We start from the raw sequence: 16,846 nt of genomic DNA, 5'->3' as shown, positions 1-16,846 counted from the left end.
AATGGAGGATACAACATGATTTGAGAAGTCAATCATTTCTTTATACCATTATCTATAAAAAATAATTTGTTAAAATTACAATTACCTCAATTTTAGTTAAGAGATCTTGCAGTTCACCTGACTCATTCATTGACAAAATTTTCTCAGCACCCTATAAACATGAGGGGAAAAGAAAAAAGAAAACCCACAATGTTAGTATTTTGTAAAGTAAAATGCAACCCTATGAAATTAAACACTTTTTCTGAAAGGGTGGAGATGGTGCGGATGCACACAACTCAATACACATTGGTAACTCAAGACACAGGGAGGGGAAAAAAGAACTGAAATTGTTTTGTGATTAAACCATGATGGTTTATCAAAGTCATCAATTCACATGTATAGTAGGAAAAGCAGATCTTCTTTCTACGATGGCTCTCTGTGTTCTTTAAGTGCCCATTACTCAAAAGTCACTTTATAAGGCTGAGGACGCAAAGACCTTAGTATCAGTCCTCATGGAACCCCTAAGCTAGTTGGGGTGATGAGGTACAAGTATAGAATACAATAGTGTAAAGTGGTAAGCAGAAGTGGCAAATAAGATATACATTTGTTTATACAGGTCTGATCACGACCCTATTGTGGTTCTTCGTTGCAATTACAATTAAATACAAAATCTTTCACATTTAAAGTCCTTCACAACCTGTCTCCATGCTTCCATTCCAGGCTGATTAAACAGAAATCCCTTCAATCACTCTATTTCCCAAACAAATTGGCCAACTTATTGCTGATTCAAAGGTGATGCTGAAACCATCCCATTTGGTTCTACTGCCTTGACTAACTGCAAACATTTGTTAAATATTAAATCATCTGATGATATCTGAGTATGAGCAAGGCTTATATCCTTCCTTGTATGTAAATGTATATATTTGTGTATATGTTTGTATGTGTGTGTGTTTGTGTTCTGTGTGTGGTGAATGATTCGTGCCCTAAGTACTTTGTATACAAGGGAGAAGCTATGTCAGGAGCAGAAAGGAAGAGATTCTGAGCATCTGATTTCCATAGGCTGAAGGATCCAGGCTGAGGGAAATTCCAAGTAAAATTCAGCTCTTTCCTCAACTTCCTTTGCCAAAGCCTACCTACAGGAACTAATAATATAATCTGCTGTTTTGTTAACCAAGTGTTCCCAGTAAACTGAATTTGCCTCAAACACAAAGAAGCCAGGGGTTTAGAAGGTGAAAATGTAAGGTCAGACAGAAAACAAAATTTATGCCTAAATATTGGAATTTTCATGACTAGGAGCTCAGAGCAATCATGACTACACTTAAAACTTTTCATCTAAAAGAAACTTCCTAAGACTGAAGAAAAACAGGGGACCTTAGGGGTCATTATATTGCCTCCTGTGCTTAAAATAAGCTACACATTGGAAGAGGGTGTTACATCTGAATACATGACCTTCCATATTCTATCTCTGTCCCTTTTAATTTTTTTTTTATTTGCAGGGCAATGAGGGTCAAGTGACTTGCTCAGGGTCACACAGCTCGCAGGTGTCAAGTGTACGAGGCTGGATTTGAACTCAAGTCCTCCTGAATCCAAGGCCAGTGCTTTATCCACTGCGTCACCTAGATGCCCCCCATCTCTGTACCTTTATATGATCTATCTGTCCCCCAAGCCCAAAAATTCAATTCCTTTTCACCTCTGCCTCTTCCTTTAAAGCTCAGCTCAAGGGGCACCATATAAATGAGATCTCTTCCATTTCCCAGAGTTGTTACTGCTCTTACCTGCAAAACGAGTTGACATGTATTTTGTATATATTGTCTATTTTCCTATATGTGTACATTTTATTTCCCACAATAGAATGTCTGCTCCAGGAAGGCAGGGCTTTTGTAGTACATAACATCGCCTTAATAAATTCTTGTTGATTGATAGATTAATTGATTGGTACCTAAGAATCACTTGATAAATGCTGAACAAATTTCAGCTGAAAGAACATCCCTAGCCAAGGGAGAGAAAGAAGGCTTTGTGAAAAAAGTAGGATTTAAGCTAAGCTGTAAAGGATGGGTAGTATTTCTATCAGAAGGCATTTGCTACAGTGATTTATAACCAACTGGTATCTTGATTTCTTTTCACTTCAGTATATCCTAGATGCTTCATGCCTCCTTAATCACCAGAGAGAAATGTTGAGTTAATATGTCAGAAATGCAATGAATGAATAGGCAATGATGTAGCAAATGTGTGGAAGAAGAAGAAGCAAGCTATTAAAAATTGTTGATGGTTTAGTTGGAATTTGGCCCTAACACACCTAATGTGTAATAAAGTAAGTCTGAAGGTAATGAAAATACCATGACATAACATTAGAGGCAAAAACTCACTAATGACTGATAATGTCCTAGTTCTGCTACATTCTATTTCTTTTAAGACTTAGCAAAAATTGAAATAGGAAAACCTCTGGGGATCTGGGCAGCCTGAACTAAAGCAGTAATGAAAGAATGTGGCTCATTTCCCTCCTGTGGAAGGAAAGATGCTGAAATGACTACAAATAAAACGAATGCACCAAAGTACCCATAAAACTTTTCCTGTTTTTTTTTTCTCTCAGCTTCACACTAAACCTGAGCTGGGTTTATTCATTCAATCAATATTCATTAAACACTTTCTAGAGAGCTTGACCCTTTGCATGGCATGGTATAGGGTATACAAAGATAAATAAAACATGTCTTCTGCCCACAAGGAGTTTATAGGCTAACTGGGAAAATAAGATGTACAGAAATAAGTATAATTCATGCAAACTAGTATTTTAAGCACATTGATAGAGATACAAAGAGCTATATGATATCAGAAGAGAGTTATCCATGAGCCTTTCCTTAACCTCCACTACCCATCACTATGGATGTCACATAGTTTGTTTCATAACTCTCTGATGCAAGTATGTATTTTTCTGATATGGTTTTTTAATTCCTCCTACTCACAATTATACATGTAAATTTAATGAGAACAAAGCATTTTTCTGTGTTCTAGTTTTCCTAATTCATACTCACCATTCATGTAAGCTGTTCGAAATTTTATGAAAAGTTTGTATTTCTACTAATGATCTAGCATGATGCCTTGCATAAAAAAGTGCTTAATAAATATTTGTCAAGTTAAATTTAAAAGAAATCAGTTGAGGAGTTATGATTAAGGCTTCATGAAGGCATTTAATCTGGTTCTTAAAGAATGGACAAATTAATAGGTATAAATAGAGAAAGGGATTCTCAGGATTGGTGATGAATTACAGAATCAATAGTTGGAGGGTAAATTAGCAGCCATCTAGTCCAACCTATGCACCCAAAATGTATTAATCTAGCCTCTATTTAAGGACTTCCAAGAAATCGCCACCCTGAGGCAGCCTGTTTAACATTTTTGGGGGGGGGCAGGGCAATGAGGGTTAAGTGACTTGCCCAAGGTCACACAGCTAGTAAGTGTCAAGTGTCTGAGTCTGGATTTGAACTCAGGTCCTCCTGAATCCAGGTCCAGTGCTTTATTCACTGAGCCACCTAGCTGTCCCCAGCCCATTTAACTTTTGAATAATTTTAATTTTTAAAAATATTTCCTCACAAAAGCCTCAATTTTTTTCTTTTTCAACTCATTTACATGAAGCCTAAGTAATCCTATCTACAACTTCTGTCCAGTGCTCCTAGTTCTGCCTTCCTAGACTAAGTATATTAATTCCAATGCTTCTTCCATAAGACAGCCAATCTAATCCAATCCAATGACCATGTGTTGTGTCTATAGTGTACTGAACACTAGTGATAAAAGGACAAAATGAAAAGTAGACTCTTCCTTCAAGGAGTTTACATATTACTGGTGGAGGTAAATGAGAAACAGTTAATTTTATATATAATTTGAAGAGGAAGCAGAGAGCACTAAACAGCAAGGGAATCCAAAAGGCTTCTAGTAGGAAAAGACATATGAACTGAACCTTGAAGGAAAATAGTGATTCAATTTGGAACTGAGAAGGAAGTGTGCACCATGGATAGAGGACAGACTGTGCAAATGCATAGTAGCTACACATGGGGTGCTGAATGAAAGGAAATGCAATAGACCAGCTTGGCTAGAATATAGGGTACATAAGTCAAAGACAATTATTATGTCCCTTTTGAATTTTCCTTCTCTATATTAAACATCAGCAGTTCTTTCGACAGATGCATGGACTTCAGTATCCTCAACCATCCTGGTCACTCTTTGCATATACTGAAGCTTCTCGATTCCCTAACTAAAATGTGGTGCCCAGAACTGAACACAAAACTCCATGAATGATAAGAACGGAGCAAAGTACAATGGAATTTCCACATTCCTCTTGTTGCAAATACTATGCTTCTATTAATGAAGCCTACAATTTTGTTACATTAACTTTTTGTTATATTAACTTGTGTAAGTTTTTCACATGAATTGTTTTCCAGTCAAATCTCTCCCATCTCGTATTTTTTCATCTAATTTTTGTACCCAAGTGTAAGACTTTACACTTGGATCTATTAAGTTTTATCATTATTCTAATTAGTGGCAATCTTTGGTTGATCCTGACTTTGTCACTGAACCACTGCCAGGTAGATTTCTAAGTACCATCTGCAGAGTTAACAAAAGGCTAGCTATGCTTTCATTCAAGTTATTAATAAAAATGTATAACATGGCTCGAACAACTCTTTTTTTAACAGTGGTTAAGCTTATAAAAAGAATAGTAATTTTCAGTATCTTGGTGCAGTTTTTTTTCATTTCCCATTATTTAGCATTACTAGCTTCCTTGGATAGGTCAGGTTTAATTTCCTGCAATTATAAGCAATGTCTTCATCTCATTATTCTTTCCTTTAATTTGTTCATGATTTTCACTTTTAACTCATTGACAGTCTCACAGGGTACAGACCACTGGTTCTAATATAATCTCCTACACCAGTGAATCATCATTCATTTCCTGCATATTCACATAAGCAGTTAATTTTATGATATCTCAGTGCTTGCCAAGTATAGTGGCTTTTAAGTCTCAAAGAAAGTATATACCGTTTTGAATATTCTAAGTATTTCAACAAACCTTTTTCCTTGTTCATTTCTTAAACCTGAATCATGTTTTCAACATACCTTTCTCTATATTTCCCTATACTCATCTTTAAATTGAAATAACCAAGTATACAAATAGATGTTGACTCGGTTTATAAGGATTTGTTAATTTCTTAAAAGAGTTTATTTACCTTTTCTTTCTCCAAAGCAGATGTTGATGCATAAATTGCAATTAACATCTTTGTGCCCTTTTTGCTGATGTTTAATATAAACACCACAAAACAAGCATCTTGTGAAATTATCATTTTTGTTGCCTTTGAGCATAGAATGAAACCAACTCAACCAATTACTCTATTAGATTCTCCAAAGAGAACCATCCTGCATGTTAGCAACTTTCCTGAGTTTTCTGATTTGGTTTATGGTGAGAATGTTAATACTAAGTTGGTTCAGTTCTCCCATTAATATGAAAATGTATTGATTATAAGGCAAAGATTTCATGTTCAGAGTCCATGGTCAAGTTAATGATTATAGAAGGTCTAAAAATGTGTTTAATAAAACCCTCTGCCTCCTTTTCTCATTCTTTGCCATTGGAAGTAGAAGGATTGAAGACTATTTCAAAATTTGCATTTAAAATTTCTTGTGTTGCCATGGTTAAATAATTCATCACCTATTTGCCAACCTACCAATGAGGTGATATAGTTAGCTAGGCTGGTCCCTGTATAGCAGACATTATTGGAGACGTTTTATCCTGAAAGACTCTTCCAGAATTTACATCTGCTCCACCAGTATATCCTTTGAGACAGGTCTTCATTGACCAGGCAAGGATTCTTGCTTCAGAAATGCATGATATGTAAGCACAGAAAGAAGCAAAATTTGTGAATTTGCTCATTTTCTACTCTCAATATGATTTTAGTTCTTAGTTATTTCCCAGACACATGCCCACATGTGGAGGGCATTGCACAGGCATGTTCACAAGGACAGGAAGTCTCTATTTTCTTCCTTTCTGGATTTCACTCTGCCTCTCATTCAATGCTGTCTAATGGAGACTTTATCCATTCACCTCATGATCACTGTGCTATTCAAATAAATGAAAATAACAGAACATCATATTCAAGTTTTTCCCTTATGGTTGTGCATTGATTTGATTCCTATGTCTGTTATTTCTCCAGTCTATCAGGTTTACAGTCTTGACCTTATTCTCACCTTCTCATTCACCCCATATATTCAGTTAGTTGACAAATCTTTTTGTTTTTATCAGTACAATGTCTCTGGCAACTGTCCCCCTCTAGTCATACAGTTACCACAATAATCTAGGCCTTCAGCACCCCTCAACTAGACCCTTGCAATTGTCCCCAATAGTCTTCACGCCTTAAGTTTCTATTCTAATTCATCATCCACAAAGCTAATTATGTAGTTGTCCTAAACAAGTGACCATTTAACTCACCTATGCAATAAACTCTAATGGTTCCCTATTGCTACTAAGATAAAATATAAAATTCTTGTTTTGTCTTTTAAAACCCTTCACAACCTGACCCCACTCTACCTTCCTAGCCTTATTATGGATTTCTCTTCCCAAAGTCTGTGGTCTAGCCAAACTAGCCTTCTTGCTATTACTCACATGTGACTCCATCTTCTGTCTCCAGCTGTTTGTGTTTATTGCCCTTTCCATGACTGGAAGTCTCTCCTCATCTCCACCAGTTAAAATTCCTTATTTCCTTCAAAACTCAGCCTCAAGCATCAGCCTCAACATGTTGATGCTTAGCACAGTGCCCAGTACATAGTAGATGCTTCATAAATGCTTGTTGACTGATTGACCAATGCCTTTCCTGATCCTCCCAGCAGCAAGGGTCCTCCACCTGCAAATAATCTTGTATTTTTTTTAATATTGTGGGACTAGGCTGGGGTTTCTAATGTATATTGCTACTTATAAATTAATGGCTATTGCACCAGGTTGGCAGTAAACAGTTATTATTAAAGTATATTCAAAATTAGTAAGCAATAGACCAAGTAGCATTTCCCTAACTTCTTCACCACAGGTTTACAGGCCTAAACAATTACAAACCCAGCATATTTGGCCAAAATTAGAGGAGAGGCTATGTGGTGAGCTCAAGAGTCCCAAGAAGGAGAGCCAAGAGAAAGAGAATGGGACCCTTGTGTCCCCAAGGACTTTATTCTCTTTCTGATAGAGTCATGTCACCACACATTGATCTAAGCTAATTGGTTAGCATCATTCAGTGCCATTGATTGACATGACTTGGGGGGAGTCTATATTAAAATAAGCTGTATCCTACATGATGACATCAGGATTTAATGGAAGACAGCCCCCGGAGGGCAAATGCACTTTCAGATAGGTATGGTTTCACTGGCCTAGACACAAGGGATTCTATCTCCATTGTACATTTGGGATGGCTCTGAAAAAGATTAGCTAAAATTCCTGAACTAAAATTTCCAAAGTGGGGTCCCTGGACCCCCCCAAAAAACATTATTAACAATTATTTTCTCATAGCATTTTATGTGTACCTGTATATACATATATATATACATACTATATATAGTTATATAACTACACACATATACGCACATACAAATGTATTCTATTCATCCACATATATGCATGTGTATAAGCATGTATGTATATGGTTATATATACATGCATGTATATGTGTGTATGTTTTATATATATATATATTATACACACATATATGCCAACAGAAATTGAGCTTCTCAAGGGCAAGAGCTTTAAATTTTTCTCTGTGTATTACCAATGTATAGCAAATTATATGAATTTACAAAATTATTGTCAACTGATAAACTGATACAATCTCTAGGTTTGCATCTAAATGTGATACAGCATGTAAGTATACATTTATAAACATGTCACATATACATAGGCTTTGTTTATGTGTGTATATGTGTGTAGTCACATGTTGCTTGCTACATGCTACAAAAATAAGCTTATTGCATATTCATATATTTATGACATATTTTATGAATTAATATTTCCTAGTCAAATCTTATTCTAGCCAGGGGTCACTGATGGAATGTTTAAGCTGAATTATAGAGTCATCATCAAAACATTCTAATTAAGTGTACCAGCTTTCCAAAATTAACCAAGATGTTTATGGATGTCTACTTTAAGCATATATAATAAAAAGTTGACAAAATTTTTCAAAGCAAAAAATACAAAAGTGGTCACAGCCACTTTTGATTTGAGATAACTAAGAGAATTGTTTTACACAGGATTTCTCAACTATTCATCAAAATTTGCATAGTTTTTAAAAGTACACTATTCAAGAGCTATTTATTTCATATAGTCAACTAGTATTGTTAGATAAACTATAGGGTTCATTTTTTTTTGTACAGTACTGTGATTTCATCAGTGTTGGAAGTCCCTGTATGGAAATTCCCTTAACTTAAACAGAGCTGCTGCTACTCTATAACTTATAGTCAGAGAATAGGCTGGGAATTCCCAGGGGTTCAGTCGATTGCCCATAATATCAATAGTAGTGTATGTTAGAGGTGAGTCTTCCTGACCCCAAGGCCAGCCCTCTACCACTAAACCAAACTACCTTCCCTTTGGGGTTTATAAATTTTTACTCTTTTATAGTAATATAATCAGTAAATTCTTGTCTTTATCATATTCCAATTAAATTGGCTCAAAGATACCTTATCGGTTACTTATAAAATGAGGGTAATTATTTGAAAAGATGTTTCATACTAAGCTACCCCAATTCTGGCAAAATGCATTTTTAAATCCAGAAACATTGAAAATATCACAGGCAAGCAGGCATCAGAAGATTTAAGTCTCTACAGAAGATCCATTCTGAAAAAGTTTCATGTAAATCAAATCATGTTCCCTGTTTCATTTCTATTATAATTTCATGAAAAATCCTTCAAAACCAGAACTAAAACAAAGTACAATTAAACATGACAGCCTGCAAGAGTGCAAAGAATGCTGGATTTAGAGTAAGTGGAGCAGGGTTGGAATGTTATCCGTGGCCCTTAGTAAATGTGTGACTTTAGACAAGCCACTTAATCAGTCAGGGTCTCTAATTCCTCAAGTGTAAAATGAAGGTCTTGGAAAAGATGACTTCTGAGGTCTTGAATTGTAATAGGTGACCTCTAATGACCTTTAAGCTCTAATGAACTGATCCTAGGAAGATCTGGGATAAATAGCTTATCTGCCCTTGAAGTTCATAGCCTCCCATTTCTATTCTTGGAGTAAAACTTAACTTGAAGCCTGCTGGATCACTCTTCCACCATTTAGAGTTGCCCTCAGGCATGGGGAAAAATCATCCTGAATAAATTACCAAACACTCTACCTTAACAGAGGTAAACTGAACTTTTCTGTAAAGTCACAGAATCAGAGTTGGTAGGGAAGACAACTAATCCAACCAATACCAATACCAATACCCTCTACTGCATTCCCAACAAATTCATAGAGTTCAAAAGTTTGATCTCTTTACTATCTCTATTATTCGTCATTATTATTTATTATCTATATCTTTTATTCATCATTCATTTTTAAAAATCTTTTTTAATGAACCTAAAAGGTCAGTTATATATGACCTTAAGGTTAGCAAAATACTTTATGTAAATTATTTAATTAATCCTTCCAACAACCTGAGTTTGGAGGTATTATCACCCCCTTTTCAATGATGAAATAACTGAGGCTCAGAGAGTTTAAATGGCTTGACCAGAATCATATACCTATTTTCTAAGATGATATTTGAATACATATATTTCTGAATCCATGTCCAGCTATCTATCCAGTATACCATGCCACTTCACTTAGAGTAATATATAAATTCAAGATATCAGCACATACAGTACAACATATTTATTTGTTTACTGTATTTTTACTCCTGATTTTTCTCTAATATAAGAACTCATGATATTATAATATAATAATCAGGTGACTCCTCATTGTCAATATATGACAATGCAAACTGGTATTAGGGTGATCTGTGTTCAAATCTTCCCTTTGAAACATGCTACATTTATGAGCCTGGGAAAATCACTTAATGTTTCAGTAGCTAGAGAAAATCCTCTAAGACAGTTGGAAACATCCTTGCAAATCAGTAGTTTCCTCATAAGGAGCCCTCCACACTTTTTGAGTTAATGGATGAATGAATGAATAAATTAATCATTTAATTAATTAATTGAGAGGAGGACAGAAAAATTACCCAAGGATATGGTCCTGGTCCTTAGCTACTACTCTTTGAACTTTCGCTTATCTTCAAGCTCACCCAGAGTTTCACAAAAGTAAGTGTAAAGTTAGCTGAAACCTAAACACAACCAGCAAAGCTTTCTGTGGTGTGGTTCTTGCAAAGGGTTTAAGGAAATTGAAGCTCTGTTTTTGAAGAACACAAAGAGATTGAATAATAATATTTAAAATTTAGAAATTTATGTTCAGAATTTCCTATCAAGTTTTGGGTTTGTTCTGAATCACTGTGGTCAAAGGCAGGAAGAAGCTAGGATATAACCTATGCGAATTCACTGTTCAATCTCTCATAATTGAATCGGCTACAGCACTGGCATCTTCTGGAGCTGAGCATGCGGTCAGGTGAGAGGGCAGATCAGCTGGACAGGGGGTGGGCAGAAACTGAAGGGGTACCAGCGGGATGGGGGAAGAATTTGGCTGTTCCACCCCAGCAGGTGACCAGGAAGAAATCCTGAGTAGCAGGAGGCTCAAGTGGAGAGGGTGCTCAGGTAGAGAGGGTGCGCAGGCTTGTCCAAAGCTAAGAACCACACCACAGAAAGCTTTGCTGGTTGGTTGTTTAGTAAGTAGGCTAGAGGTTACCTCCAGACCAGAGAACAGGCCAGGTGAGAGCAAAACCAGCCCTCCCTCAAACCAAAACACCTGGGACCCTCTGGAGCTGGGAACAGATGTGGAGCTGAGAAGCAGTCCCACCCCCCTACCCCCCACCCCACCCCCAGTGGAGAGTTTAAAATAAATTAAAAGATGAGCAAACAAAGAAAGTTCAAAACTATAGAAAGATATTTCAGCACCAAGGAAGATCAAGGTGCAGCCCCAGATGAGGAAATCAACCACAGGGCCCTACATCCAAAGCTTCCAAGAAAAATATGAACTGGTCTCAGGCCATGGAAGCTCTCAAAAGGGACTTTGAAGAAAAAAATAGGAGAGATGGAAGGAAGATATAGAGAGAGTGAAGAAAGAATGGAAAAAGAAATGAGAGCAATGCAGCAGAGTCATGAGAAAAAAGTCAACAGCTTGAAAAAACAAATAGAAAAGGAGATTAAAAAACTGTCTGATGAAAATAATTGTCTAAGAATTAGGATTGAACAAATGGAAGCTAGTGACCTTATGAGAAATCAAGACACAGTAAAGCAAATCCAATTGAATGAAAAAAAATAGAGGTCAATGTGAAATATCTCCTTGGAAAAACAGCTGACATGGAAAATAAATCCAGGAGAGATAATTTGTAAGTCACTGGACTACCTGAAAACCATGACCAAAAAAGAGCTTAGACACCATCCTCCAAGAGAGTGTGAGGGAAAATTACCCTGATATTCTAGAAGCAGAAGCTAAAATAGAAATTGAAAGAATCAACTGATCACCTCCTGAAAGAGATCCCAAAAGGAAAACCTCCAGGAATATTATAGCCAAATTCCAGAGCTCTCAGGTCAAGGAGAAAATATTGCAAGCAGCTGGAAAAAAGGAATTCAAATACTGTGGAGCTCCAATAAAGATAAAGCAAGATCTAGCAGCTTCTACATCAAAGGACCAGAGGGCATGGAATATGATATTCCAGAGGGCAAAGGAACTGGGACTACAGCCAAAAATCACATACCCAGCAAAACTGAACATAATTTTTCAGGGGAAAAAATGGAATATCAATGAAAAAGAGAACTTTCAGGCATTTGTAATGAAAAGACCTGAACTGAATAAAAAATTTGACTATTGAATACAAGACCCTGGAGAAAATAAAAAGGTAAACAGGAAAAAGAAATCACAAGAAACATTAAAAGATTAAACTGTTTAAAGTCATACATGAGAAAATAATGATTCCAACTCATAAGAACGTTTTCAGCAAGGAACACACAGAGGACACAGGTCTGAAATTAATACAAAGGGATGGTATTTGTAAAGCATTTATTTTTTGTATATCCTTGTTCCTTATGGAGCAAACAAGGTGGGTTGTCTGGTGTTTGGGGCCAGATTTGGACTCTGGGCCTCCTGGGCCCAGGGCTGGTGCTTTGTCCACTGTGCCATCTAGCTAACCCATGATGACATCTTTAAAATAAGGGTGATAGGTAGGAGGAATAGACTGGGGGAGGAGGGAAGGGATAGGTGGAATGGGGAGGAGTAGCTCATAGGAAGGAAACAAGAAAGAAGCCTATGGAGGGGAGGGGAAGAGGGGAGTAAATGAACTTCACTATCATCAGAATTGGCTCAAAGAGGGAATAACATACATACTAAAGTGGGTATAGTAATATATTTTTGCCCTGAGGGAAAGTGGGAGGAGAAGGAGATGGGGGGTGGGGAGAAGAGGGGAAGGAGGGAAGGGAAGTTTGGGGGAAGGAGTTGTAAAAAGCAAAATACTTTAGAGGAAGGTGAAGATGTTTGGCATAACACCACATGTATGACATATATTGAACTGGTGATTTCATAGGGAGAGTTGAGGAGGGAGAGAAGAAGAAAAATTTAGAAAACAGAATTAGCTCAAAGGCCATAACCTCATCAGAGAGGGCTCAAGGAGGGAATAACACACATCCAATAGGGAAGAGTAATCTATTTAACCCTTCAGGAAAGTAGGAAGGGAAGAGGATGAGGAGAGAAGTGTGAATGAAGGGAGGGTAGAGCAGAGGAGGGGGCAGTCAGTAGCAAAACAATTATGAGGAGGATTAGGGCAAAATAAGGTAGACAATGGAATAAATATCATTGGAAGGGAATGGAATGGAGGGAAATAGTTACATTGATTGACTGCAAGGTCAAAATGTATGGTACCTACTCTGTTGGGCTATTGTGAAGAAAATTCTCTGTCAAGTTCAAGGTACTATATAGAAATTGTGATGAACAGGATGCTATCAGAAAAACCTGGAAAGACCCACATGATCTGAAGTGGAGAGAAATGTACTGTATACAAAATAACAACATTAGTGTAAGACGATCTGCTGGGAGTCATGTGGTTATTTGCAGCAAGGCAATGATCCAATATACCTCTGAAGAATCTAAGAAAATTGCAGTACATCTACAGAGAAAGAACTGATGGTATCTGAAAACAGACAGAAACACATTTTTTTGGTGACAATTCCTTAATCTGAAGTTTTGTTTTTATCTGTTTCCACTCACAACCTAAATAAGGTAGAATTGTTTGCCATGACTGCTCATGTATAATTTATGTTGAATTGTTTGAGTCCTTGGGGTGGGGGTGGGAGGGCAGGGAGGAAAAGAAGTTGGAACACAAAGTTTTTTTTTTTTTTATTGATGTAAAAATTTGCTTTTGCATGTAATTTGGAAAATAAAAGTCTAGAATTAAAAAAAATTTTAAATCTCTCATAATTTCTCCTATGGTTAAGGAATGAGATGGCACAGTGGATAGAGTACAGGGTCTGGAGTCAGGAAGACCTAAGTTCAAATCTGACCTCTGACACTTACTTGGTGTGTAACCCTGGGCAAGTCACTAAATCCTGTTTGCCTCAGTTCTGCATCTATAAAATTAGCTGGAGGAGGAAATGGCAAACCAATCCAGTATCTTTGCCAAGAAAACCTCAAATGGGGTCACGAAGAATTGGACACAACTGAAACAAATAAACAACAACAACAACAACAACAACCCTTAGCCCAGATGAGGTAAGAAGGAACCAAAGGACAGAAACAAAGGGATGAATCTAGTTAAGTATAAAATAAGACTAGCTCATCCCTTTGCTCTATGGACAATCAGTCCTTAAATGTAACCTTTTATTCATTTAGGGAAAGATAACTGCAGACTCCCCACAGAGTAACTTCTGATGGAATAAATAGATGCTATTTTAAGTCAAACTGTGTTTTATTGTGTTGGTGGCACAAATAGTGGGAGGAAGACATAAGAGAGAGAAAATGTTCAGGGATTTTTAAAAAACTAAAATCTTCCTTTTCAAAGCTGACAGTAGGGAGGGGAAGGGAGAGGCCATAAGTTAATGCACTAATCAGACAAAGACATTTCCCCCTAAAATGTATTTGAAATCTTCTTTTTGAAAACCATCTGTATGTTGTAATTAAATTATTACACTAAAGCCTATGATTTCACTCCCCACCAAAAAAAAAAAATTCCCTTGTCAGTTTCTCCATATACTGACAGCCTTGAACAATATGGGGTAATTATCTTAACACTGCACTGGATTGAACCAAATAGAAATAACTAAGCACTGAGGGGGAACTGAGACCAGTACCCTGAAATTACTGAAGAGCTGGCCTAATCCACTGAGAGTATGTTCTGAGACTAACTAAGAACACATTGGACGTCTATCTCCTTTGCCTCCAACTTCCCACTGTGTTAGGCTATTAAGAGACATTGCAATGGTGAAAGAGAAAATCTCAACAGCCCCGATACCAGTAGGGCAAAGACTCTGGATACTAAGAGATGAACATCATGTGTATTTTCAGGAACAGAGAAATTATCATGTAGCATGGATTCAAATGTGCTCCATGTTGCTTTACAAAACAGAAACTGGAAACTTCCTTTTGGTCAGACATCAGTGCTCTAATAATAACAAACCTTTATAATAAATAGCATTCTTAGGTTGAAAAGTACTTTGTATAAATTAATTTCTTTTTGATCTGCACAACAACTCAGTGAGAGCACTGTCATTATTATTATCACCATTTTACAAATGGGGAAACTGAAGCCCAGAACATTTATATGACTTGCCAAGGGCCACTTTATTAAGGGAGGCAGGATCCAAACTCAGGTCTTCCTGACCCCATATTCAGGGCTCTATTCACTATATTAAGCTACTTCCAATTGGCTTTATAAGCAAGAGTGCAGTGTGGTGTGTTGAACATGTGATTGGTTTCTTAATAAGTTTAGACCTAAGCCTTGACTTGGGACAGACTCCTTTTGCTGCCACCTTGGAATTCTCCAGAGCAATAACTATCGATTACTTGAAATTGTTTGGGGATTCTGTGGTGGCCACATACCCCTATAGCAACTGCATTCAAAAGTATTAAGTCCAGCTTCATAAATGTTTCATTTAACCTGTGTTTTTGCTGGTTGTCACCAAAAACAAGGATCAGGAGGACTGATTTATGTTCATTACCACCCCCTATTACTTTTTCCTTGGAGGTGCCAAGCTTCAAATGCAGTGTTATCTTGACTAATAAGTCCTCTAGGAACAAAATTTTATGATTAAAGTAGATCACATTTTTAAGAAAATAAAGCATAAATCTTGCAAAGCACAGTTACTATATACCCTACACATCAAAAGCTTGCTGACACATGCACAACTGCATAGGACCAAATGAAAATGTCTCCTCATTCAGTTTGTATCTGGAAAGTTAATGGGAATAGAGTTGAAGCGAAATTGTGAAGTTTGTCTTAGTTGTCTCAGACTTCACTTTTGTCTCTTTTCCTAAGTTAGGCATCCAGCCTTCACCCTTTCCTTGATGAAACAGGTCTTGATATCCAGTATGTATAGTTCATTTGCCTCTTCATTCTCCTTTTGCTTTTACCTAACCCTAAGGGTTGACCTTTCTAGACAACCAGTGGCTCCCTGCTCCTTATCCTTTACATTTGTTAAAAGAGTAATACATATTTGTCTCCATTATCAAAGTACTATCTGTCAGGACTCACAGAATCACATGGTTTTAGGAATTGGAAGGTGGTGACCTCAGAGATCATCTAGTTGAAGCTGTATGTTAACCAGAATTTCTTCTACAGCAATGCCAACAATTGTTTGCCTGGCCTTGGCATGGAGATCTTTGTAAGGAGAAGTTCACTACCTTACTGAGACAGTTAATTCCACTTTGGGCATATCTATTGGTAGGAAGGAAGGGTGGTGTGTTTTTTCCTTATGTTGAACCAAAATCTGCCACTCTATAACTTTCCCATGCTTCTCCTAATTAATGGAACAAGTTTCACCTCTTCTACAATATAGCCTTTTCAAATACCCAAATACCTGGCATGCCTTCACTTGTCTTTATTTTACAGAACAAATATGCCCATAGCATCTTCGATTGATCCCATGTAGAAGTGGAATTCTTTTTGTTGATCCTGTAATCAGATGCCAAAATTTGGAGAAATGGCCTGGAAGCAGCAGAGATGCAGATTTAAGCTTTCTAACAATTATCCAAGAGTTGGTGGGTTTCCCAACACTAGAGGGGCCTCAGAGTTGTACTAAATGGTTTCTGAAGACCTGTACAAGTCTAAATCTACAAGTTTATCTTTTTCTATCCCTGATAAGGAAGTTTTTTGGCAGTACACTGTCATTAAAAGGTTTCTCTTCATCAATAGAGATATTAAAGCACAAAAATCAAAGTTCTATGATGTTCCCAGCATGTGAAGGAAACCTTTTGTCAAAATGTTGTTGGCCTCGTTGGCTTGGTTAGGAATTGTCTGAGGTCATTACTACTAGAGCCAACCTGCTACTATTTTCCTGGAAATTAGCAATGATGATGGCACAGAATCAAAGGTGGCAAGGCATGTAGAGTCTTTAAGATACCATATGGGCTCAATATTAGTTTAGGTACTCAAGTGGAAAACACTCATAGTGGGAGCAGCTAGATGGCACAGTGGTTAAAGCGCTGGCCCTGTATTCAGGAGTACCTGAGTTCAAATCCAGCCTCAGACACTTGACACTTACTAGCTGTGTGACCCTGGGCAAGTCACTTAACCCCCCATTGCCC

The 16,846-nt window shown here is 37.1% G+C and overlaps 1 protein-coding gene across 1 annotated transcript in view; it reads right to left on the bottom strand.

Moving 5' to 3' along the window:
* GRXCR1 (glutaredoxin and cysteine rich domain containing 1) overlaps positions 1 to 16,846 on the bottom strand; it is a 136,736-nt gene that overhangs the window by 6,326 nt on the left and 113,564 nt on the right. Inside the window, exon 3 of the mRNA XM_043969529.1 lies at positions 86 to 151. Within this exon, the coding sequence (XP_043825464.1) occupies positions 86 to 151 (66 nt within the window). The remainder of the gene's footprint in view (positions 1 to 85; positions 152 to 16,846) is intronic.

This window comes from Dromiciops gliroides, chromosome 6 (assembly GCF_019393635.1).
Source record: "Dromiciops gliroides isolate mDroGli1 chromosome 6, mDroGli1.pri, whole genome shotgun sequence".
Lineage (NCBI taxonomy): Eukaryota > Metazoa > Chordata > Mammalia > Microbiotheria > Microbiotheriidae > Dromiciops > Dromiciops gliroides.
This window is presented reverse-complemented; position numbering and strand designations above follow the sequence as displayed.